Source organism: Rhinolophus ferrumequinum, unplaced genomic scaffold, assembly GCF_004115265.2.
Source record: "Rhinolophus ferrumequinum isolate MPI-CBG mRhiFer1 unplaced genomic scaffold, mRhiFer1_v1.p scaffold_84_arrow_ctg1, whole genome shotgun sequence".
NCBI classification, from domain to species: domain Eukaryota; kingdom Metazoa; phylum Chordata; class Mammalia; order Chiroptera; family Rhinolophidae; genus Rhinolophus; species Rhinolophus ferrumequinum.
The window spans coordinates 744,465-769,337 of record NW_022680440.1 but is presented as its reverse complement, the minus strand read 5'-3'; the positions used below and the strand labels follow the sequence as shown (position 1 = coordinate 769,337).

The 24,873-nt window shown below is 45.9% G+C and overlaps 2 protein-coding genes and 1 pseudogene across 4 annotated transcripts in view; 1 reads left to right on the top strand and 2 right to left on the bottom strand.

Moving 5' to 3' along the window:
- The first annotated feature begins 653 nt into the window (after nt 1-653).
- The window catches only part of LIMS2 (LIM zinc finger domain containing 2), a 44,409-nt gene continuing 20,189 nt past the window's right edge, over nt 654-24,873 (top strand). Inside the window, exon 1 of one of the 3 annotated variants that reach the window (XM_033102346.1) lies at nt 654-907. In XM_033102346.1, coding sequence (XP_032958237.1) covers nt 897-907 — 11 coding nt within the window. In that variant the 5' untranslated portion in view covers nt 654-896. Of the gene's footprint in view, nt 908-20,262; nt 20,330-20,996; nt 21,356-24,873 lie in introns of those variants that run through there. The other 2 variants (XM_033102347.1, XM_033102345.1) reach the window with 2 other exon arrangements.
- LOC117020106 (60S ribosomal protein L31-like) lies at nt 15,827-16,213 on the bottom strand. The gene has a single exon (XM_033102351.1). The coding sequence runs from the start codon at nt 16,206-16,208 to the stop codon at nt 15,831-15,833; it is 378 nt and encodes a 125-aa protein (XP_032958242.1). The 5' UTR covers nt 16,209-16,213; the 3' UTR covers nt 15,827-15,830.
- On the bottom strand, nt 18,219-19,152 carry LOC117020103 (Y-box-binding protein 1-like; annotated as a pseudogene).

Sequence of the window (24,873 nt, the reverse complement as noted above, 5' to 3'; positions counted from 1 at the left end):
AAGGTTATTTTATCCTATTTTTAACATCCCACAAGTTTGAGGCATACAAGGAGCAAGGCAGTTCTTCCGGGAAGGCTCCTTGGCTCCAGTTTAAATTGGCTCCGTTCATATTATTGTTTGTTTACAAAGGAGTGCATGGTTCTCCAGCCCGCCTCCAGCATTTGGTTCTGTCATCGCAGAGTTGCTTTTGCTGGCTGGGGGGCTTGCTCACGGACTCGGGTGATCCGCTTATTCCCCTGCAGGGCATTGACCTGGTACCTAAGATTGTAGAGTTAGGCTCACGACGCAAAGGGACGCCCCTCCGCCTTGGCCTGGGGCGGGGTAGGGGGAAGGAGGAGGTGGGCTGCGTGGACTGGGGGAGAAAGTCAGTGCCCAGAAACGTCTGGCCGCGGTGCAAAGTGCGGGCTTGGAGGCCAGCGGGCGCTGGTCACAGCACCGCCCGTCTATCACTCTCATAAACCCCGCCAGTGTCCACGTTCCAAGGCGGCGGGGACAGCGGAGGGGAGAGCCGGCGGGGCGTCTGGGCGGGGTTGGGGGGGCTCGTTCGCGTTCGTTTTAACTTCACTCCCTTTTAAAGGAAAGCTATGCTGGGAATTCAGGAGGTGGCAAACGAAGCCCCAGCGGGAGGCCGTGACCCACGCCTCACGCCAAGCTCGGTGTTCCCAGAGGGGGTTTGCACAGGCTGCGAGCCTCCGGCCGCCCCCACGCCCGCGCTTCCCGCACCCGCCCGGCGAGCTGCCCCCTCCCCGCCCCCATGCCGGGGCCTGCTGCGCGGCAGGCGGAGCCGCACTTGGCCTTTTTTGGGCGTCTCCCTGCTGCCCAGACCCGCAGGCGCGCGCTCGGCGGAGGCGGCGGCTCAGGGAGTCGAAGGCGACCTGGCTCAGCGCGCGGCCACCATGACGGGAAGGTAACGGCCCCATCCGCGCCCTCGACGGAGGGCGTCTGTCTGGGTGGGACAGACCCCTGCCCCGCCCCGCTCCCGGGCCCCCCGCTCGCCCGCCCCCCTTCTCGCTGGGTGACCCGCCCGGTCCCGGCCTCTAGCTTCGCGGCTCCCTGGGTCGCAGAACCTGGCAGGTCAGGGCTACCCCTGCCACCCGCCGACGCCACGCCGACGTGGGGCAGCAGGGGTACTCCTGCCCACCCCACAGGCTCCCTCCGAGAGATGGACACCATTATCCCCTCACTAAAGGAAAACCAGAGCTCAAGGGGGCTCCTGGACTTGCCACCGGTCTCACACAACTAAAGGGCAAAGCGCCGCCACCCAGGCTGGGGCTTCACTGGCTGCCCTGACCCCCAGCTGTGTGGTCCTGGAGGGTCCTGGACTCTGCAGCCTTCTGTCTCCTCCTCTTGAAGCCTGGAGTGGTGAAGCGTCACAGTGGTAGAGGGTCTGCGTGGGGTCCTGGCCATAACTGCGCCCAAGCACAGACTGCCCCTGGGTAGGGTGGGGGCAGGGAGTGCCCCAGGCCCGACCACCTCCACTCTCAGGCCCCTCATTACCGTTTCGCAGATGAGGTAACTGAGGTCTCAGAGGCCTGTGACTCATGAGGCCGGCCACATGTCCACTGATGCCTGGCCAGTGTTGGCCTCTGCAGTCCTTGGTGGAACATGGCTGGGTTCAGGTGCATGACTCAAGCGTGGCAGGAGGATGCTCTTCTTCAGGACCCCTTGACTTGGTTTATGGGCTGAGGAGCCTCTGTGGCTTTGCTGGGAAAAGGGTCTTGGGGACGCAGCGCCCAGGAATAGGAGCAGCTACACAGGGCAAAGAAGAGCCCCCAAAATGCATGCTACACAGGGTGGTCACCTGCTCTGCAGGGGCACGCGGGCCTCTGATTGCGGGAGGGCGGCCCCAGGAGCCCAAATTAGCATGGGTCTTGTCACCTAGGGAGTCCCGAGCTCTGGGGGCCGTTTGCTGCCCACTACCCCGTCCTCCCGTCTCAGGTCTACTGACAAAAGCAGTGCCCATTGCTTACCTTGGAGGCTCCTGCCCTCCTGTTCCTTACAGGGCCCCCCTGCCATCTGCCTTGTCCCCTCCCCACCCTCCAGAGCTTTGAAGAAAAAGAAAGGTGAGAGCAAAACAGGGATAGAAGCAGGAGCAAAATAGATCAGTGTGGAGGTGAGGGTCTGAGGAAGAGAGGTGGTTATTCTGGCCCAGCAAATGAAGCAGGCCACCTACTGCCAGCCTCTGCCCTGACACCCTGCAGGGAAGCACAGCAGAGACCCAGAGGTACCTCTGTTCCCTCAGCAGGAGTCCTTTCACCCATGAGTCCCTTGAGCTTTCCGTGGAGGTGGAGGCCATTAGGTGAGTCTGCTGACAGCCCAGCAGAAGAAGCTGGGAAGGCAGGCAGGTGGTGGGAGCAGGGGCCAGCCTGCCCTGGCTGCTGCTGTGGTCCAGTGGGCACCCTGAGCCTGACAAATGCCGGTCCAGGGACCAGAGGGAGCCTTGGAAAACACTGAGTCACGTTTTTCCTTATAAAAGTAATACTCCTCATCTTGGAGATTTAGGAAAACCCAGAAACATGAAAGATAACAGAAACATGAAAAGAAAAAAAGAAAACACACAGTGCCATTCCTCATAGATGCCCTTAAGAACAGTTTAGTGGATTTCTCCTTTTCTCAGGGTATATTTTCTCGCTCATCTTTTTTCCCAGCTGGGAGTGGTCTGTGGGCATAGGTTTCTGCCCTCCTTTGCAGGCCTGGCTTGTCTGCCCTCCACACACAGGCATGGGGCCACACTGGCTGAGAGATGGACATCTGACTCAGCCTGTGGAGTGGGCGAGGTTTTCCCTCTCTTGGAAGCTGTGGGGTTTCATTTTCACTCTGTTTCATGCCACCATGCCCTCTCCATGTCCACTGTACTCATAAGACCAGGGCAGCTTTCACACCTGAATTGTGATTCTCCCCACATCGTCCCTCGCTGCCTAGACACAGGGTGACCTTTGGAAATAGCCTTCTCATCGAACACCTCACACACCTCAGGGACTCTCCCTGCCAACAGTGTAAAGTCCCAGCTCTGCGCAGATGGAGTAGGCAAGACCAGAGGGCGGGCAGTGGCGGGGAGGGCACTGAAGTGACCCAAAGTGACTTGCACGGCCATGCACTCTGGAAATTCACCTCTGGGTGCTGTGTAGGGAGAGGGCTGCTGAGGAAGAGATGGGAAAGAGGGCGGTCAGGAGGCAAGCAGTGAGGGAGGCTGCTCCCCGGCAGTGTGGACGAAAGAGGAGTTCTGTAATAAAACTGACAAGTCCAGTGACAGAAAGTAACCTCACAGGGTGATCTGACCATAAACTCCTAACTGGACAAGTCATGGTGGTCATGCCCCAGGCCTGTAGCTTCTTTAGTAAAAGCCTTTTTGTTGCCTTAAGCCAGCCCTGTCCATGGTTCTTGTGCATCTAGGTTAACACACCTTTGAAGTGCCCCCTTTCGGATCCCTCAGAGGCGTGACCACCTTCAGGAGAGCACATCGTCTTGTTCACTATCCTGTAATCTGGTCCACACCTTGCTGTCTCCCACCTCCATGTAATCTTCCTTACTTTATTCCAAATGCATAATTCCTTAATTCCAAATGCATAAAAGCAACTGCAAACTGTTACTCTCAGAAGCATTCACTCAGTCTGTTGAGATCTTGCTTCCAGGTATATCCTCTGTTGGGCTCAGATACACTATAATAGACTCTTATAAAAATTTTCTACAGGTTTGGATGTTCCTACGTCCATAGTAGTCATGGGATAGGGAGGGGATGGACGCAGGGACCTGGGAGGTGACGTGGACAGGACCTGACCAAGAAGTCATGCCCAGTTGGTGGTGGCAGGTGTGGGAATGGACACAGAGCTAGCTGCGTGGCTAGCTAGCCACGAGGTATTTGAGGACGGGGGACGGGGAAACAATGGGAGGCAGTGGAAGAGAGGATGTGAAGCTGGGTGAGGCTGAGCCGGGCCCCAGCGTGGGTGTGTTTAGGGAGGGCGAGCTGTGGAAGAGGAGCTCAGCCCTGGCCAGCAGCCCAGTGACTGGACCTTAAAAACAATGTCCCAGCTGAAGAGACATTTGGTATCACCACTGTTCTACAGGGAGGATATTAAGGCCCAGGCAGACCACACACCCTGCGTAGGGGCCCAGCCTGTCACTGGTACCCCTCTCCACCACCACGATGCTCTCACCCTTCCCCACCATCCTCAGGAGTATGCCTCATGTTCCTCTTGGCAGAGAAGCCTGCCAAGGTGCAGGCAGAGTGGCAGCCAGAGCCCCCAGGACAGCACGTGGGCTGTGATGGCACCCGGGCTTTAAGCAAGGTGAGAAGGCGATGACAAATGATGTAGAACTGGATGTTGGCCCCAGCCCGGCCAGGCTGGGTGCCATCCCTGCAGCTCCCTCTTTCTCTTCTGTTTCTAGTATTAAGTCCTGCTCTGACTGAGCAGTGGAGCACAGTGGAAGATGGAGGGCCTAATCCAACTCCAGGCTGTAAATAATCCCTCCTTGGCTCACAGCCAACTACCAACCGGACTTAAACCGCTGCGCCCAATTCCTGCAGTTGTCAGCCAGCACTTGCGAGCTGGCTCAAGAGGGCGCAGGCACAGCGTGTCTGTGGAGAGGGACCAGGCTGTCCACGCACAGTGGCTGTCCTGGCTCTCAGTACACGGCGCTTCTCTCGGCTCCACATGTCTACGTGTTCACTTGTGGTGGACATTTGAATTGTTTTCACATGAAAAATGTTGCTGTGAACATTTCTCTCTATATTTTCCGCTTTCTTGAACATAACAGAGGGTGCCAAAAATGTATACACATTTTAAGAAAGGAAAAAGATGTATTAAAATTGTAATACTCAATATATACTGATAGCAAAAGATGAATACAAGTCACGTGTATACGTTTTCTGGACACCCCTGGTATACTTAGGAATGGAATTTCTGGGTTATATGGTAACTATGTTAAACTTTTTGAGGAATTGCCAAGCTGTTTTCCAAGTAACTACATTTTTACATTCCCACCAGGAATGTATGAGGGTTCCAATTTCTCTGCATCCTCACTAACTCTTATTATTGTCTGTTTCCATGGGTGTGAGGTGGTATCACATTGTGGTTTTGATTTGCATTCCCTAATGGCTGTGATGTGGAGCACCTTTTCACTTGTATATTTTTGGAGAAATGTCTATTCAAACTTGGTGCCCATTTTAAAATTGGATTGTCTTTTTATTGTTGGATTGTAAGAGTTCTTTATGTATTCTAGATACTAGACATTTATCAGGTATATGATTTGCATATATTTTCTCCTAGTCTGTGGATTGTCTTTTAACTTTCTTCATAGTGTCCTTCAAAGCACAAAAGTTTTAAATTTTGATGAAGTTCAATTTATCTGTTCTTTGATTATTTGGGTTTTTGGTGTCATATCTAGGAAACTGTTACCTAATCCAAGGTCATGAAGATTTACGCCAGTCTTTTCTTCTACGAGTTTTATAGTTTTAACTTACATTTAGGTTTTCAGTCCATCGTGAGTCAGTTTTTGTATGTGGCCTGAAGTAAGGGTTTAAAACCATTCTTTTGCATGTGGTTATGCAGTGGTCTTAGCATCATTTGTAGATAAAACTATTCTTCCCCCATTGAATTGTCCTGATAGTCTTGTTGAAAAATCAATTGATCATGGGTGTATGACATTATTTCTGGACTCTCAATCCTATTCCATTGATGTATGCCAGTACCACACTGTTTTGATTACTGTAACTCTGTACTGTTTTTAAATTGGGAAATGTGAACCATTTGACTTGGTTCTTTTTCAGGTTGTTTTGATTATTCTGGGTCCCTTGCATTTCCTTATGAATTTTAGCATCAGCTTGCCCATATTTGTAAAAAAGGCAATTGGAATTTTGATAGGGATTGTGCTGAATCTGTAGGTCAGATTTTGGGGAGGGAGTATTGCCATCTTAGTAATACTAAATTTTCCAACCCATGGATATGAGATGTCTTTCCATTCGTTTAGGTCTTCTTTAATTTTTTTCAACAATGCTTTGTAGTTTTCAGTGTATAAGTCTTGCACTTCTTTGGTTAAATATATTCCTAAGTATTTTACTGTTTTTGCTGCTAGTGTAAATAGAACTGTTTTATTAATATCACATTCATGTTGCTCATTGCTAGTGATTTTGTATATTGATCTTTTATTCTCAACCTTGCTGAACTCATTTACTAGCTGTAACAGATTATTTTTTTGGGGGGAGAGGGTGTTCTTTAAGGTTTTCTACATATAAGGATCTGTGATAATCAACCAGAGATAGTTTTACTTTTTCCTTTTTTTTTTTTTTTTAAGTTTATTGGGGTGACAATTGTTAGTAAAATTACATAGATTTCAGGTGTACAATTCTGTAATACATCATCTATAAATCCCATTGTGTGTTCACCACCCAGAGTCAGTTCTCCTTCCATCACCATATATTTGATCCCCTTTACCCTCATCTCCCACCCGCCACCCCCCTTACCCTCTGGTAACCACTAAACTATTGTCTGTGTCTATGAGTTTTTCTTTCTCATTTGTTTGTCTTGTTCTTTTGTTGTTTTTGGTTTATATACCACATATCAGTGAAATCATATGGTTGTCAGCTTTTTCTGTCTGACTTATTTTGCTTAGCATCATACGCTCAAGATCCATCCATGTTGTCACAAATGGTCCTATTTCATCTTATTGCCGAATAGTATTCCATTGTGTATATATACCACAACTTCTTGATCCATTCATCTATCGAAGGACATTTTGGTTGTTCCCATGTCTTCGACACCATAAACAAAGCTGCAATGAACATTGGAGCACACGTGTCTTTCTGTATAAATGTTTTCAGATTTTTTGGGTAGATACCCAGGAGAGGGATTGCTGGGTCATATGGTAATTCTATTCGTGATTTTTTGAGGAACCTCCACACTGCCTTCCATAACGGCTGCACCAGTCTGCATTCCCACCAACAGTGTATGAGGGTTCCTTTTTCTCCACAGCCTCTCCAACACTTGTGACTATTTGTCTTGTTGATGATAGCCATTCTAACTGGGGTGAGGTGATATCTCATTGTGGTTTTTATTTGCATTTCTCTGATGATTAGTGATGTTGAGCATTTCTTCATATTATCTATTTGCCATTTGTATGTCCTCTTTGGAGAAATGTCTCTTCAGGTCCTCTGCCCATTTTTCAATTGGGTTGTTTATGTTTTTGTTGTTGAGTTGCATGAGTTCCTTGTATACTTTGGATATTAGCCCTTTATCGGAGGCACTTTTTGCAAAAATCTTCTCCCATTCAGTTGGTTGCCACTTTATTTTGTCGATGGTTTCTTTTGCTGTGCAGAAGCTTTTAAGTTTCATATAGTCCCATTCGTTTATTTTAGCTTTTACTTCTCTTGTCTTTGGAGTCAAATTCATAAAATGCTCTTTGAACCCAAGGTCCATAAGTTTAGTACCTATGTTTTCTTCTATGCAGTTTATTGTTTCAGGTCTTATGCTTAAGTCTTTGATCCATTTTGAATTAATTTTGGTACATGGTGACAGATAGCAGTCCAGTTTCATTCTTTTGCACGTGGCTTTCCAATTCTGCCAGTACCATTTATTGAAGAGGCTATCTTTTCTCCATTGTATGTTTTTTGCTTCTTTGTCAAAAATTATCTGTCCATATTTATGTGGTTTTATTTCTGGGTTCTTAATTCTATTCCATTGGTCTATGTGTCTGTTTTTCTGCCAATACCATGCTGTTTTGATTATTGTAGGCCTGTAGTACAAGCTAAAGTCAGGGAGTGTGATACCTCCAGCATTGTTCTTTTTTCTTAAGATTGCTTTGGCTATTCGAGGTTTTGTGGTTCCAAACAAATCTGATGAGTTTTTGTTCTATTTCTTTAAAAAATGCCATTGGGATTTTGATGGGGATTGCATTAAATCTGTATATTGCTTTGGATAATATGGCCATTTTAACTATGTTGATTCTTCCAATCCATGAGCATGGAATGTCTTTCCATTTCTTTGTGTCTTCTTCAATTTCTTTTAAAAATGTCTTGTAGTTTTCAGCATATAGGTCTTTCACATCCTTGGTTAAGTTTATTCCTAGGTATTTTATTCTTTTTGCTGCAATTGCAAAAGGAATTGTTTTTTGTATTTCTTTTTCTGAGATTTCATTGTTAGCATATAGGAATGCAATGGATTTTTGTACGTTGATTTTGTAGCCGGCAACTTTAATGTATTCGTTGATTGTTTCTAATAGCTTTTAGGTGGAGTCTTTAGGGTTTTCTATATATAGCATCATGTCATCTGCAAAGAGTGACAGCTTAACTTCTTCATTCCCAATGTGGATGCCTTTTATTTCTTTCTCTTGCCTGATTGCTCTGGCAAGGACTTCCAATACTATGTTGAAAAGCAGAGGTGATAGGGGACAGCCCTGTTGTGTTCCTGAACATAGAGCAAAGGGCTTCAGTTTTTCATCATTAATTATGAGATTAGCTGAGGGTTTGTTGTATATTGCCTTTATTATGTTAAGGTATTTTCCTTCTGTACCTATTTTATTAAGTGTTTTAATCATAAATGGATGTTGTATCTTGTCAAATGCTTTTTCTGCATTAATTGATATAATCATATGATTTTTGTCCTTTATTTTGTTTATGTGATGTATCACATTGATGGATTTGTGGATATTGAATCATCCTTGTGCTCCGGAGTGAACCGCACTTGATCGTGATGAATGATCTTTTTAATGCATTGTTGTATTCGATTTGCTAGAATTTTGTTTAGGATTTTTGCATCTGTATTCATCAGAGATATTGGTCTGTAGTTTTTTTTTTTTTTTTTTTTTTTTTTTGCGTTGTCCTCACCAGGTTTTGGTATCAGGGTAATGTTGGCCTCATAAAATGAGTTGGGGAGTACTGTCTCTTCTTCAATTTTTTGGAAGAGTTTGAGCAATTTTTTGGAAGAGTTTGGTATTAGATCCTCTTTGAAGGTTTGGTAGAATTCACTAGTGAAGCCATCTGGTCCCGGACTTTTGCTTTTGGGAAACTTTTGGATGACTGATTCAATTTCATTACTGGTGTTCGGTCTGTTTAGATTTTCCGGTTCTTCATGGTTCAACCTAGGAAGGCTATATGTTTCTAAGAACTTGTCCATTTCTTCTAGATTATTGAATTTTGTGGCATATAGTCCTTCATAGTATTCTTGGATGATCCTTTGTATTTCTGTGGCATCTGTGGTAACTTCCCCCTTTTCATTTCTGATTTTGTTAATTAGTGTCTTCTCTCTTTTTATCTTAGTGAGTCTAGCCAAGGGTTTGTCAATTTTGTTAATCTTTTCAAAGAATCAGGTTTTTGTCACATTAATTTTTCTATTGTCTTTTTGTTCTCTATTTCATTTAGTTCTGCTCTGATTTTTGTTATTTCCTTTCTTCTGCTGACCTTGGGTTTCATTTGTTCTTCTTTTTCTAGTTCTTTAAGGTGTAACGTGAGGTTATTTATTTGAGATTTTTCTTGTTTCTTGAGATAGGCCTGTAATGATATAAATTTCCCTCTTAAAACTGCTTTTGCTGCGTCCCAAAAAATTTTGGTAGGATGTATTTTCATTGTCATTTGTTTCTATGTATCTTTTGATGTCTCCTCTAATTTCTTCTTTGACCCAGTCATTCTTTAAAAGTATGTTGTTTAATCTCCATGTGTTTGTGTTTTTTCCTGCTTTCGTTTTGCAGTTGATATCCAAGTTCAAAGCCTTGTGATCAGAGAATATGCTTGTTATGATTTCAATCTTCTTAAATTGCTTAGTCTGATTTTATGTCCCAATATATGGTCTATCCTTGAGAACGTTCCATGTACACTAGAAAAGAATGTATAGTCTGATGTTTTAGGGTGAAGTGCTCTATATATGTCAATTATGTCCATTTCATCTAATGTGTCATTTAGGGCGGCTATTTCGTTATTTACTTTCTGTTTGGATGATCTATCCATAGCTGTCAGTGATGTATTTAAGTCCCCTAGTATAATTGTGTTTTGGTCAATTTCTCCCTTTAGTTCTGTTAATAGTTGCTTGGTATATTTCGGTGCTCCCTGATTGGGGGCATAAATATTGATGACTGTTATGTCTTCTTGTTGTATAGTCCCCTTTACCATTATGAAATGTCCATCTTTGTCTCTTATTACCTTTTTTACCCTGAAGTCTGTTTCATCTGATATCATTATGGCTACACCTGATTTTCTCTGGATACCATTTGCTTGGAGTGTCAATTTTCCACCCTTTCACTTTGAGTCTATGCTTGTCCTTGTAACTGAGATGTGTCTCTTGGAGACAGCATATGGTTCGGTTTAGTTCTTGATCCAATCTGCTACTCTGTGCCTTTTTATTGGTGAGTTCAGTCTATTTACATTTAGGGTGATTATTGATATGTGAGGATTTCCTGTCATTCTATCTTTAGTTTTCTGGTAAGGCTGTGTCGCCATTGTTTCTTTGCCTTTTTCTTGTTGTCTGTTATTTCTGTGTGGTGATATTCTATGATGTTTTCTGCTGTTTCTTCTTTTATTACAGTATGTATTTCAGTTCTGGATGATTTTTTAGTGGTTACCCTTAAGTTTATGTAATAGAAAGTTTGACATTTAGAGTATTCCATTTTCTTCAGCACGCTTACTTTCTCCATTCCCATATTCTGGTTCAGGCCTTTACTCTCCCCGTTTTTATGTTTTGGTTGCCACAAATTGTCCCTGTTGATGGTGGTTGAATAGCCTCCTTTAGTATTTCTTGTAGTGCAGGTCGTGTATTAGAAAATTCCCTCAGCTCTGTATGTCTGGAAAGGTCTTTATTCCTCCTTCATATCTAAAGGATATCTTTGCTGGATACATTATTCTTGGCTCATAATTTCTGTCTTTCAATAGTTTGAATATTTGGTTCCACTCCCTCCTGGCTTGTAGAGTTTCTGCTGAAAAATCTGATGATAATCTAATGGGCTTTCCTTTGTAGGTTACCGTCTTCTCTTCCCTGGCTGCCTTGAGGATTCTTTCTTTGTCGTTGATTTTAGACAGCTTCAATACAACGTGCCTTGGAGAAGGCCTGTTGGGTTTGAGGTAATTAGGTGTTCTATTTGCTTCTTGGATTCGAGGATCCAGTTCTGTCCACAAGTTTGGGAAGTTCTCATCGACAATTTGTTGGAATATATTCTCTGTTCCCTTCTTTCTTTCTTATCCTTCTGGTATGCCCATTATTCTTATATTGGTCTTTCTGATGGAGTCAGAAAGTTCTTGTAGAGTTCTTTCATTTCTTTTAAGTCTCAAGTCTCTTTCTTCTTCCATCCGTGTCATTTCGAAGGTTTCTATCTTCGATGTCACTGATTCTTTCCTCCATCTGGTGAACTCTACTACCTAAGCTGGCTATTTCATTCTTAATTTCTTCTATTGAGTTCTTAATCTCCAGAAATTGTATTTGGTTCTTTTTTAAAATTTCATTCTCTTTCGTAAAATGCTCATGATGTTCTTTGGTTGTGTTTCTGAGTTCATTAAACTGCCTTTCTGTGTTTTCTTGCATCTTGTTGAGTTTTTTCAGAACTGCAGTCTTGAATTCTCTGTCATTTAAGTCACATATTTCCATACCTTTAAGTTCATTTTCTGGAGACTTTTCACTTTCTTTCTGAGCTGTCTTGTTGCCTTGGTTGTTCATGGCAATTACTGATTTATTATTTCTCTTCCTAGACATCTACAGGAGTGGCTTCTGCAACAGGTTGATAGGAAGAGGTCTTTCTTTTCTTTTCCAGTACTTGTTGGTAGAATGTTTCATTTTCTCTCCGACTGCAGCCTTGTTTTCTCTCTCACACGGTAGTGCTATGTTTTGTCTGCACTATTCCAGCTTCTCACACAATGGGGGGATTCCCTGGGAGACGGACTTCTCCTCTGTTAATAGTTCACCTGGGTCACAGGGCGCAGTGTCCGTGTGGGTATGCGGAGAACTTTTGAAGTTCCAAAGCTCTTCCTGCACCAGATTCAGAGCCCGTAAGTTTCAGCAGTTCTGTTTACTCCTGCAGGGATTCGCCCAGATAGGTGGGGCCAGTGGCAGGGTGAGTTGTGAGAGGTGGCCCAGAGCAATGGTGGCGACCACCACCACAGCCGGTCCTGCTTCCACGGCTCCCTCCCCTTTACCAGAACTAGTTGGGCTGTGAATCTGTGTCTGCGGTCCACAGTTCTCAGAACAGCAAATATTCTGTGCATTTGATCTGACACTGCTACTGTGCCACTTCTAGCACCACGCAGGTGGGGGCAGGGTGAACTCTGGGAGGATAGGGAGGGGGCGGCCAGTCTCAGTGCCTAAGGCTTCCGTTCTCTGCTCGGCAGTGAGGGCTTAAACCACCGTTTTCGGCCTTCTTCCCTCAATCTTTTCTCTGAGGTCTCTGCCGTGAGCGTTCGGTTCAGCCGTGTTATATGCTGTACCCTCAGCCCTGTGGTCCATAAGCAGAGCCCTAGCAGTCCAAGTTCTTCCCTCTCCTGCAGTTACAGTAGTTCCTGGATGCAGCGAGCTCGGAGCACAGAGCGAGGTCTGCGTCCTGCGCCCACGTGGCTCCGTCTCCGCACTTCTCCCTTCCCTCCTCCCTTGCTCGCGGGATTCGCCCATCTTTAGGTGAATTCAGTAGTGGGCCTCTTCGTCTTGCCTGTCTGCTGTGCAGGGAGTCCTTTGTGGAGTTATTGTTGTGCCATTTGTTGTAAATTCCAGGGGAGATCTCCAGAGGCTCACCTCACGCCACCATTTTGATGACGTCTTACTTTTTGCTTTCTAATGTGGCTACCTTGAATTTCTTTTTTTTCCCTTTTAAATTGTTTTTTTTTATCTAATTGTCCTAGCTAGAACCTCCAGTGCAATGTTGGAAAGAAATGGCAAGTCTGGATATCCTTGCCATGTTCCTGACCTTAGAGAGAAAGTTTTCAGTCTTTTAACATAGGTGTGATGTTAATGATGGGTTTTTATCAGGTTGAAGAAGTTCCCTTCTGTTCCTATTTTGTTGAATGTTTTTTTTTTTGTTGTTGTTGTTTGTTTGCTTGTTTGTTTGTTTGCTTTTTTGGCCTTTTTAGTGATGAAAGATTGCTGGATTTTGTCAAGTGTGTTCTCTGCACTTAATGTGGTGTTTTCCCTTTACTCTTCTGATGTTGTTTATTACATTGATTTTTGGATGTTAAACCAACTTCATTTTCCTCAGATAAATCCTATTTGGTGGTGATGTATAATATTTTCTACAGGCTGCTAGATTCAGTTTTGTTGAGAACATTTGCATCTGTATTCATAAGGGGTATTGATTTGTAGTTTTCTTGTGATATTTTTGTCTGGTTTTGGTATTAGGTAAATACTGGCCTCATTAAATGAGTTGTTCAATCCATGAAGTGTTCACTCCTGGTTGATTTTTTGGAAGATTTTGTGAAGGATTGGTGATAATTCTACTTAAACATTTGGTAGAACTCACCAATAAAACCATCTGGTCCTGGGCTCTTCTTTGTGGGAAGTTTTTTTATTACTATACAGTTTCTTTACGTGTTACTAGTCTATTTGGATTTTATATTTCTTCTTCAGTCAGTTTTGGTGGTTTGTATCTTTCTAAGTATATGTTCATTTCAGCTAGGTTTTTAATTTGCTGGCATACATTTGTTCATAGTATTCCTTTGCAATCTTAAGTTTCTGTAACTTCAGTCCCTTCTTTCATTCTTAATTTTAGTCATTTGAGTGTTCTCTTTGTCAGTCTGGCTAAAGGTTTGCTAGTTTTATTGATCTTATTAAAGAACCAGCCACTGTTTTTATTTTCTCTAATCTCTATTTCATTTATTTCTGCTCTAATCTTTTTATTTCTTCCATTATGCTTGTTTTGAGTTTAGTTTACTCATCTGAACTTGCTTTGAGTTCTAGTTTCTTAAGGGGGGAGGTTAAGTTATTGATTTGAGATCTTTTTTTTTCTACCCCCACCTTCTTTTTTAATGTACAAGGCTGACAATTATGTTCGCTAACTCATCCTAGAAAAAGTGCTACATACCTCATTGCTGCATATCACTATGGTCTCCGTCGAAGTACTCCCCTTCAGAAGCTATGCACCAACGCCAGTGCCTAGTCCACCCTTCAAAGCAATTTTGGAACTCTTTTTCTGGAATGACCATCAGAGCTGTCATCATATTACCCTTGATGTCCTGAATGTCATCAAAATATCTTCCTTTCAATATTTCCTTTGTCTTCGGGTAAAGAAAGAAGTCATTGGGGGCCAGATCAGGTGAGTAGGGAGGGTGTTCCAATACAGTTATTTGTTTACTGGCTAAAAGCTCCCTTACAGATAGTGCCGTGCGAGCTGATGGATCGTTGTGATGCAAGAGCTATGAATTGTTGGCGAAAAGTTCAGGTAGTCTTACTTTTTCATGCAGCTTTTTCAGGACTTGCAAATAGTAAACTTGGTTAACTGTTTATCTGGTTGGTACAAATTCACAGAGAATAATTGCTCTGATATCAAAAAGGTTAGTATCATTGTTGCAACAAGTTCGTGAACTTAATTATCAGACCTCGTAGATATTTACAGCTATAAAATTTCCTCTGAGCATTGCTTGAGCTGCATTTCATGAATTTTGGTATATTGTATTTTCATTTAATTCATCTAAAAGTATTTTCTAAATTTCCTTAGTTTCTTCTTTGACTCATTGGTTCTTTAGGAGTGTTCTCTTTAACTTGCACATATTTGTGATTTGGCTAAATTTTCTTCTATTATTGATTTGTAATTTTATTCCATGTGGTCTAAGAATATGTTTTCTATTGTCTCAGTCCTTTTAAATTCATAGAGGCTTGTTTTGTGACCCATTATGTCATCTATTCTGGAAAATGTTCCATGTATACTTGAGAAGAATATTCTGCCGTGTTGGGTGGAGTATTCTGTAGAGGTCTTTTATGTCAAATTGGTTTATAATGTGGTTCATGTCTCCTGTATCCTGGCTTAATTTTTGTGTAATGGTCTATCCATTATTGAAAGTGGTGTATTGAAGTCTCCAACTATTCCTGTTAAATTCTTGTTTTCTCTTAATTCTCTCAAGTTTTGCTTTTAGTATTTTGGGGCTCTGTTGTTAGGTGCATACATGTTTATGCTTGTTATTTATGTTCGAAGGATTGACTTATCATTATGAAATGTACTTTTTTGCTCTTGTAACAATTTTTTGTCTTAAAGTTTATTTTGTCTATATTAGTATAGTCATTCCAATTCTCTTTTGGTTGCTGTTTCTATGATATATGTTTTCCATCCTTTTACTTTCAAACTATTTGTATTTTTGAATCTGAAGTGTAAAAATGATGTCTTTATAAAAGGATATAGTTAGATCATGTTTTTTTTTTTTTTTACAAAAAAATCTGTTTGCTAATCTTTGACTTTTAATTGGAGAGTTAAACCATTTACATTTAATGTAAGTACTGATGAGACTGCAGGGTTTACATCTGCCACTGGCTCTTTTAAAAATGTATCTTATGTCTTTTTTTTTTCTCAATTCCTACACTATTGCCTCTTTTTGTGTTTAATTATTTCATTATGCAGTTGGGGGAAAAGGTTTACAAACAAAAAAATACATTTATACTATCTTTTATATTTATCTACATAGTTATCTTTATTATATAAATGTAATATGTACTTTACTGCTCTTTATTCCTTCATGTGGATTCAGATTATTGTCTAATATCCTTTTATTTCATCCTGAAAGAGTCCTTTTAGTATTTCTTTTCAACTCCAGAATTTCTATGTGGTCCCATTCTATAATTTCTATCTCTTTATTGATATTCTCCACTTGGTGAGACATCATTCTCATAATATTTCGTTCATTTTTTTTTTTTTGTAGTTTTGTAACTTTATTTGACGATCAGCAGTTAGTTCTCATCCACATTAACTGTCTGTAGATTTTTGAAAGTGGTGACAGGTACATAGGTAACCAATGTATAGACCTTATTTGGTGAATCTTCATCCTCATTACGCTTTCTGGACAACTGCACCCGGATGCGGTATGGGACATTCCTTATTCTTTTGGCCCAGACGGCTTTGTTGAGTCTGGTGTCAATGCGCACATCTGGGGTACCCATCTCCTTCATGGCAAATTTCCGGATCTCTTTGAGTGCCCGAGGGGCATGCTTCTTAAAACCCACTCTATGGATGCGCTTGTGAATGTTGATGGTGTATTCTCTGGTCACTACCTCGTTGATGGCAGAATGGCCCTTCTTTTTCTCGCCACCCTTCTTTGCGGGAGCCATCCTGCCAGGCCCAAGTTGAAAAGAAAGAGCCTCGTTAATTTTTTTAGACATAGTTTTTAAAAGTTATTTGAAAATACTTAAAATAGCTGATTTAAAGTCTGTCTAGTAAGTCTAACATCTGGGCTTCATTAGGGATAGTTTCTGTTGCTTGCTCTTTTTTTTCTGTGTATGGGTCCTACTTTTTTGTTTTTTTGCATGTCTCATAATTTTTTGCTGTAAACAACATTTCAAATAATATAATGTGGCAACTCTGGAAATCAGGTTGTGACTACTCCCCAGGGTTTGTTGTCACTGCTTATTTAGTGACTTTTCTGAAGTAATTATGTGAAGTCTGTATCTCTGTCATTGGTGGCCACTGCAGTCTGCTCATTTAGTTTAGTGGCCAGCTAATGATTGGTCAGAGATCTCCTGGAATGCCTGAAACCACTAAGTCTCTCAGCCTTTGTTGAGGGCACCGAGTGCACGTTGGGGCACACCTTCAACATTCACACAGTTTACAGCTCTGCCTCAGCCGTTACTTCTTGCTCGACAGAGCCTAAGAAGTGAGATTGCAGGACCTTCTCAGGTTTTTCCTGAGCGTGCACACAGCCCTGGACATTTGCATGACTTTCTAGATTTCCAGGAATATGTCAGCTTGTTTTCAAAGCCTTTAAGGACAGCTCATTTCTCAATTTTTCCCTTTTAAGCTTTTTGGTTAGTCTGTTGTTGTACCAACTATTAACCATTGCCTGTGGCAATGGCAGCTATGATATCACAGGCAGCTATGATAACGATACATTTGAAAAACACTACCCAAAAAAGGCTTTTAGCACTGGGTATGTGTGAGTGAGGTCACATGAAGACAAGCCTTTCCAGTAGGGTCTTCCAGAGAGGACCAAGTCAGGTTAAATAACTCCTCTTTGGGAATGAAGCTTTGAAAGAACCCCAGCTCTGTCTGCTCCCTCATTACTGGTGTCAACAAAAGGTCACTACTGCCAATTCAATACCAACAGGTGAATGCAGTATAGAGGAGAATTTATTCAGTAAAAACAGCTCAATTGTGATACAGCTCAATTGTGAAACAGTTCAGTTGAGGTGGCTCATGTAAGGAGACTCAGGTGAAGCGGCTCAGGCGAGGTGGCTTGGATGTTACATCTCAGTTTGCAAACTTGTGAAATGCATCCAAGGCACTCCACTGAGACAGAGGGGAGGAACTGGCTTATGTAGAGAGAACTTCCCACCCCTGGTCCCTGATTGGTCCATTTTTGTGCAAATGAAGAATCCAAATTCTCATAGTTTGATTGTTCCAAAGAGCATTGTCCTGATTGGTAGGTTTCACAGGTTCTGATTGATCAGCAAAGATGCAAATGGAGATACAGTTACACAGCTCTGGCTGGATGGGACAGGTCTTCAGCCCATTCATGGAATTTTGATCCTAAGATCTCTCTTATAAAGGGTCAACTCAGACCACAGGGGCAGGGTGCAGGAGGCTGGCAGTTCAGTCTGTGACTCTTCCCTGATATTCAGTGTGTGTGAGGGACCTCTCTAAACAACGGCTGCTAGACTCTTGTTATGAATTTGAGACCAGTTAACCACAAGGAGTCCTTCTTTTATATTATTTATGATGTTTATTACTAGGTACTTGCAGTTTGTTGACTTTTTTTGAAAAAAGTCAAGTTGTAAACTTTTATTACAAATTAAAAATGAAGTTCTCAAAAATCTCAACTTTACCAGGTACTATGAAACAATTTAAAAACTTTTAAAGATGTGTTGAGAAAAACCAGGCTTTTAAAAAAACAAACAAACACATTTGTCGTTACCAAAAAGAGACATCTTTAGGTAAAACTAATAAAAACCCCATGCTGCATAAATAATGCAGATAGTTCTAGTTATCTGGTCAACAGGCAAAAAGCAAGCATTGAAAGTCTTTATCTTGCTCCAATATTTTGTTCATTTATTATTGCTGGAATTTTGTATTCATTTCTTGTTGGATGACTAAACTGGATGATGGTGTAGATGGTAAGCCAGCATTTACTCAGGCCCGCCCTGCTCAGCGCTGGGAGCAGACGACTTGTCAGCTGGTGGATCAGCTGCTTTTGTCTCTGTCATCTTGTGGTTTAGGGTTTTCTGGGCGTCTGCATCGATAATTGAAGTTATGGCGGTTCCGACATTGAGGTGGTTGCTGACCTTGGGTCTCATCTCCTTGATTTTCCTTGTCTTCTTCATTGCCGTCCTCTCTAGGCTGTCTCTGGCAAGGAGGGCCCCTGCGGAATCGTGGTCTATAGCCCGATGCATAGTCTGTCTCACTGGTCTACGTTGTTCTCCTGCGCCCTGGTTATCAGCACCCTTCATTGCTTCTCCCTGCACAGGAGGGTTGGAATACTGTGGTGGACGCCCATAGGGTCTCCGCATGTAGTAAGGTGGGAACCGTCGCCTGCGGTAGGGCAGGCACGGTTGGGGCTGGCCTTCGGGAGCACTCTCCCATCCCTCATTCTTTCCCCCTGTCTCACTATTCTGGTAATTCTGCTGGTAATTGCGCGGAGAAGCCCTGCGACATGGATAGCGCCTATAATGGATACGGTCTGCTGCATATTTACTGCCTTGCGCCGGAACTCCACCAGGGCCTGTGACATCTGCTGCCTCCGCAGCCTTTTCTCCTTCAACAACATCAAGCTCCACAGTCACGCCATCTCCTGCACTGCGAAGGCGCTCCCTGGGGTTATTCTTTATGGTGGTCTGGCGTACGAATCCACCTTCCCTGGTGTCATTCCTGTTGATGAAACCATATCTGTTTCTCACATTGAACATTTTACTGTTCCCAAAACCTTCTTGTCCCTGCAGGCAGGCACTGCCAATGTGAGGCAACCTGGGCTGCCGCTTCCCATGGTGCCAGGCTTGGTGTTGGCAGTGCTGGGGGCATTGAGGGGGCAGTGGACAGCTGCTGGGTCTCGGCCTTGCTGCTCATGACTATGGTCTTGGTGACTGGGGCCAGCTGTGCTGCTCCTCCTGGGGTGTGATGGCAATTCACAAGGAGTCCTTTTTGGCCTGTACATTCTTTCTCAGAAATGGCACTTAGAATGTGGGTTGTTATTTTTCAAGGCAGCTATGGAGTTAGGGAGCGGGGATTAGGGACTAGGGTAAGTTAAAGCACAACAAAACTCACCATTCTTACCAAGATTCCACTGTTTTTCTTGACCAAATGCTCCCTGGGTTACTGCAAATTTTTGGTTAATTTACAGAGTTCTGAAAAAGTAGATTCTGACAATTTTTGCTAGTATTTTCATTGCTTTTATGGAGAAACAAACTTTCAGAGATTCTTACTCTGCCATTTTTGCTACCATCATTCTTATTGTGTTTTTACAACTGTGTCCTCTGAAACCAGAGTGCTTGCTGGGGAGCGGAGCATGGCCCCTAACCCCACCCCTGCAAGAAAGGCTGCAGGATGAGGGAAGGGGCAAGGCTGTACAGAGACTTTTGGATCTGGACCAATCAAACCCTAAGCTTTGCTCAGTGTCTAGCCTCTGGTGCTCTCTTTTACAGTAAAGATTTGTTGACTTGATTAGTGCTTGGTAACCTTGGACTTGAACTTCATTTACAAATGATGATGTGCAAAACATCACCATTGTGGCTGTAGCCTCCTTCCGGTCTATCTGCAAGTGTAGGAACCGTAAATAAAAGTTTCCTCCTCAAATGGAACCGTGGCTCTGGGTGAGAGTTCAGGATTTCCACATGCGGGGCTGAGCAGAGGCTGGGAGCGGGTGTAGGCCATAGGGCATTGACTTGAAGTTGCTGTAACAACACTGGAAGCCGTCTTAAGCATTCAACTCTCCACATCAGCGAATGGGAGCTGATCCTTCTCCTTGTTGGCTCCTCCAGGCTCAGTCTCTCTATTCCCTTTAGCCCCTGGGGCCACCTTAAGAAAATATTTGTTGACTTGATCAGTGCTTGGTACCTTTGGAACTGAGTTGCATTTACAAATTATATTACACCCAGTGCTCGTAGTCATGTGACTGTTAGGGGGCCAATGGTTAATCATTACTTCCTCGTGCTTAGATTTGGGATGAGGAGTGTTCCTTGGTGAGTGGACCCCCCATATGAGTGCCAACGGATGCCCTCAAAGCTTTTCCCTGCTGTCCAGAATGGTGTCTATTGTCTCTTTCTTTTGGAAGGCAGAGGAAGAAATTGTTCACACTTTCTGACCTCGCTAGAAAGGGTTTTCGGGGAAATGGAATTGGTGTTATAGATTTCAGTGAGGGCTCTGGGTCCTTAACTGTACTGCTGATCAGAGTGCCGGACTGGTCGCAGTGGCCAGTCCCGGGTGCTGACCGGAGGTGTTTGCATTTGGATCACAGCAACCCTGACACTCTCTTTAGGTAAAAATGCGTGGAAATGGTGCTTTCCTGGAGGTCTTCCCTCAGATCATTGCTTCTGCGCTCCCTGTCAAGCTGTGGGATTACCTGTTGTCTGAGTTTTGGCAGCACGGACCTTTTCTGGGTGCTTGGCTGTTTGTTGCCCAGATCCAGTGGACAGGGCTGCCCTGGGCTGGGACTTCTAGTTGGCATTTGTGGCCTCAGGCTCTCAGGGAAGGGAAGGAGGCAGAATGTGGGCACCTCGTCAGCTTCTTTACTATTTGCAGGCTTCCTAAACTGCCTGGGTCAGTCAGTACTGGGCTATCATCAGCATGTCCAGTGGGCAGCGGGAGTAGGGCTTCCTCGCAGGCTCCCAGCAGTCTGGGATCTCCAAGCATCCTGCCCTGTCCCTACGGCCCTCACCTCAGTGCTGTTTGGGATCTTCCCAGAGAGTGCCCTCCCCAGCCTGGACGCAGCCCTGCAGCCTCCCTTTCACTGTGCTGCCCCCACGGCAGGAACAATATCCTTTCTATTTGAAGTTGACTCCGCTGCCCTTTGGAGATCGCAGCGTGTAATGTGAATCCAGAGGCGCAGGGGGACAGGCAGCCTTGCAGCCAACCTCCCGTCGTGGAGGCTGGCCGGAGGCGGCCGCTCCCGCTGCATCTGCGTTCCAAGGCTGGGGGTCCGAGGCCCGTCTGTCTGAGCCGCTGCCCCGCCACCAGGAGGAGCTGCCATGGCTACCCGGCTGGGCGCACTCGCTGCGTCGGGTCTGTACCGGCGGCGCCAGCACCGCCAGAGTCCGCCGCCCTCCATGCCCCGGTAGGTGGCAGGGACAATGTCCGGAAAGCTGCAGCTGCAGGCTTTTCCTCCGACACCCTGCTGGGCCCTTCCGATGGGACAGCGCCTGGGTTGGCGACAGGCGTGGGGGAGGGCACGACTTAAGCTAGCTGGGTTTAATGTCGTCTGTGATCAACATTCTAGGGCGGGGCACTGAGGATGGGGTGTTTGGGATTAGTTACCCTACATTACCCCCATACTGCTTTTGAACCAGGATCATTTATTGCCAATTTATAGATGAGCAAAACCAGTGGTCAACCTACCAGATATCACCCACCCAAAAAATGGCTACGCTGTGATTTGAACCCAGGTTGGACTGACTCTAAAGCCATGAACTGCTTTATCCCTTGTAGAACTGCCAGTGTAGACAAACGATGAAAGACTCCTCTTGGGGTGGGAGGGGAGTCTGTGGGGTTCAGGGTGGACCTCATCCATGAGGATGAGTTAGCCTGGGCTGGGGAGGGTATGTGGGGCACCTGGATGGTGGGGGAGCTCCCCCGCATGGGGGGCAGGGCTGGGGGAGGGCCTTTTGGACACGTGAGGTTTGCATGCCCCAGGGTCATCTGAGTGGAAACGTGCAGTAAAAGGTGGGGGAGAGCAAGGAGGGCTGTGAGCTGTGGGGTTGTCTGCATCATAGTGACAAGTGGGCCCCCCAGAGGAGGTGTGAGAGAACGCTGAAGTCGGAGGTCGGGGAGCCAGGGAGGAAGGAGGCAGAGAGCAGCAGTCTGAGGTGGGGCCCTGGGGGTACAGGGAGGAAAGGCAGTCCAGGCTAAGGGTATTCAGTGAAAACGCAGCCTGCTCCATGCCCATGTGTGCCCGCAGTCAGGGCAGCCCTCTGGAGGGCTGAGGAGGCTGAGAATGGAGCAAGCAGGAGGGCATGGGGCCGGGGAGCAGGGAGCAGAGGCTGCAGAGCGGCAGTGTGGGGCACCGGTGTGCAGGCCCAGCACCGACCAGGGTTGGGACTGAGCAAGCCGCTGCTTAGCTGGGGACCTGAGGCTCAGCAGGCCCAGTAACTCATCCGAGGGCGTGGGAACCCTCGCTTTCTGGACTCCCTGTGAACTTCTGCTCGTGTCCTCTCCAGCTCTCTGTTGTGTTACCAGTTATACAGCACCTGTTTAAAAGTAGATGGACCTGCTGGAGCAAAGAGGTCCCACTAGAGCTTCAGGAAGAGCTCCATAATTTGTGACAGGCTCCATACAGATGTAGAATATGTTTCTGATGGTGTAAATTCTTCATATGTAGCAGCCCAAGTCAGCACATTGATTTCCCCAAGGCTGGGTGTGGGGCTGGCTTTGAGTAAATTCCTGTTGACTGCACGCAGCTGGCCCCTGGCTGGCCTGTGGCCTGTGGCTGGCCTCCTGGGAGGCCTAGGCAGTGCTGGGCAGCTCCCACTCGAGCTTAGGGGACCGTGATGAGTGGGCTCCCCCTTCTGCCATCGTTGATCGTTGAGTGTGAACCCCTGGAGCTGGCCGCTGCCTATTCCCTAGCCCTCACAACTGTAGGCTCAAGTGTGTGGAGGCTGGAGTGGGGGAAGTTCTGGGATTGTTGAAAAACCAGTCTTGAATGGCCATGCCTGTGTGACGTGACCAGGAACTGAAGGGAGAGCATGGGTCCAATCTTGTGTGACCCTCAGCAGGTCACTGGCCCTGTCTGTGCTTCAGTTTCCTTCTCTGGAACCAGCAATCTCCCCTCCCAAGGACCAGACACAGAGAGGACTCCCCCCACCCAACCCCAGGCTAAAAATCATTGTAAAGCTCAGTGACATCGTACACAAACCTACAGATTAGCTTGTGTTGGCTGTCAAGACTGAGAGTTTGGGGGCACTGGGGAGGTTTAGAGAAGGGGTACAGGCTGGTGTGCCCTCCCCAAGGCTGGGCTTTGGCTTGCCCAGCAGTGTGTGTGCGGTGTCCAACTGGGCTGGTGCTGCTGTCCCTTTGGGGACCGACTTGGGGCCCCTGTTCTGGGCTGGAATGTGTGAAGGAGGGCGAGGAATGCCCGTGGCTCCCCCGCTGCCCCCTCCCAGGAGCACAGGCAGCCTGCAGGCCTTCCCCCGGGGTGAGGGTGGGGGTGGAGGGATCCTGGAAGGCTCCCAGAGTGGCCAGAACAACAGCTCCCTTTGTCCCGCCCAGTGTTCCACAGTCTCTGCCAAGAATTCTCCACCTGGGCTCCGTGAGGCGGTGACTGTTAATCTGCGGCACCTCTTTGCAGTTGAGGAAATGAGACCTGGAGAAGCGGGTACATTTCTCCAGGTCCCACAGCAGGATTCAAACTGTGGGGAGAGCCAGGGTCCCCACTTGTTTCACTGCCTCTCCCGTAGGAGATTGCTAGCGTTTTCTTTCTCTTTACTTTTTCCATTTTTTAATTAATCAGATGATCCAAAACCACCATCATTCTGTGAATGCTGGTGCTCTCACTCCCAAGGTCACACCCTCCTCAGCCTGTCCCCTCCCCCTCACTGTCTCACGTCCCCTGCCCTGGCCCAGGGACAGTCTTGGAGGTAGGAAGATGTAACACTGCAGACAGCTAGCTTGGGTTGGGGAAGAGATTAGAAGGGGTAGCGTCTCTGAGACCTTTTTAAATATTAAATATCCAGCCCTACTTCCAACCCCTTTCAAATCATTTCCCATAGCGCAGCTCCTCTCTGCCCTGCCCCCACCACCAAATGACATGGCCTTTACACCATCCTCACCCCTCCAGCATCCTGGGCCCCAACCCGCCCCCTGAGCCTCCCCCTCGTGGGGCCTCCTGGACCCATTGGGTTCACAGAGCTCCCGGGGCTGAAGTGCCGTTATGAACCTGAACCTTGCAGAGGTGAGGCAGGTGTGGACTAGGGAATAGTGGTTGTGGTGGAGAGAGGAGTTTTATTTCCAGGCCCTCAGTCTCTAAGGTCCCCTTTTCCCAACATTCCCCCAACAATTCCAGGGGAAAGGTTCTCAGCTGCCCCGGACGGGCTCTCCAGCTTCACGCTCTCGGCTGCTTCTCCAACCAGCTCCCAGAAGCTCCCGACCTGCGTGTAGAGGCGGCACAGCTGCCCAGGGTGGCAGCCCTCTCTTCTCGCCCACAGTTGCTTGGCATGAGATGGGGCTGCTGCTGGGTGACAAGTCCCGTAGCTCAGAGGGGTCAGTGTCTCCTTCCCAACCTCCACCGAGCACCGGTGGAAGTTCTTGACGAGGGTCTCACTGCCCTCCCCACGTCACTGAACTCCTGGCATCTTGGCATTGGCTGACCAACACTGTCCCGTGGTGGCCGGTGTGCTCGGTCCTTTGGTGAGAGTTGTGTCTTCCTACAGCCCAGGAGGAGCTGATGGCTCGTGACCTGCCTGCTGGCAGCCACTGAGACAGGACAGTGGCTGGCACTTTCTCTGATGGTGCCATGGTTCAGTTTTGGGCACATTTGCACTCCTGTCCATCCCCCTGTCTTTGGCCAGTGGGTTGAAGTGTTGTCTGTTACTGAGCAGGGTGGCATGGGGAAGCGGCCACAGAAGTGTCACTAGGGGTGCT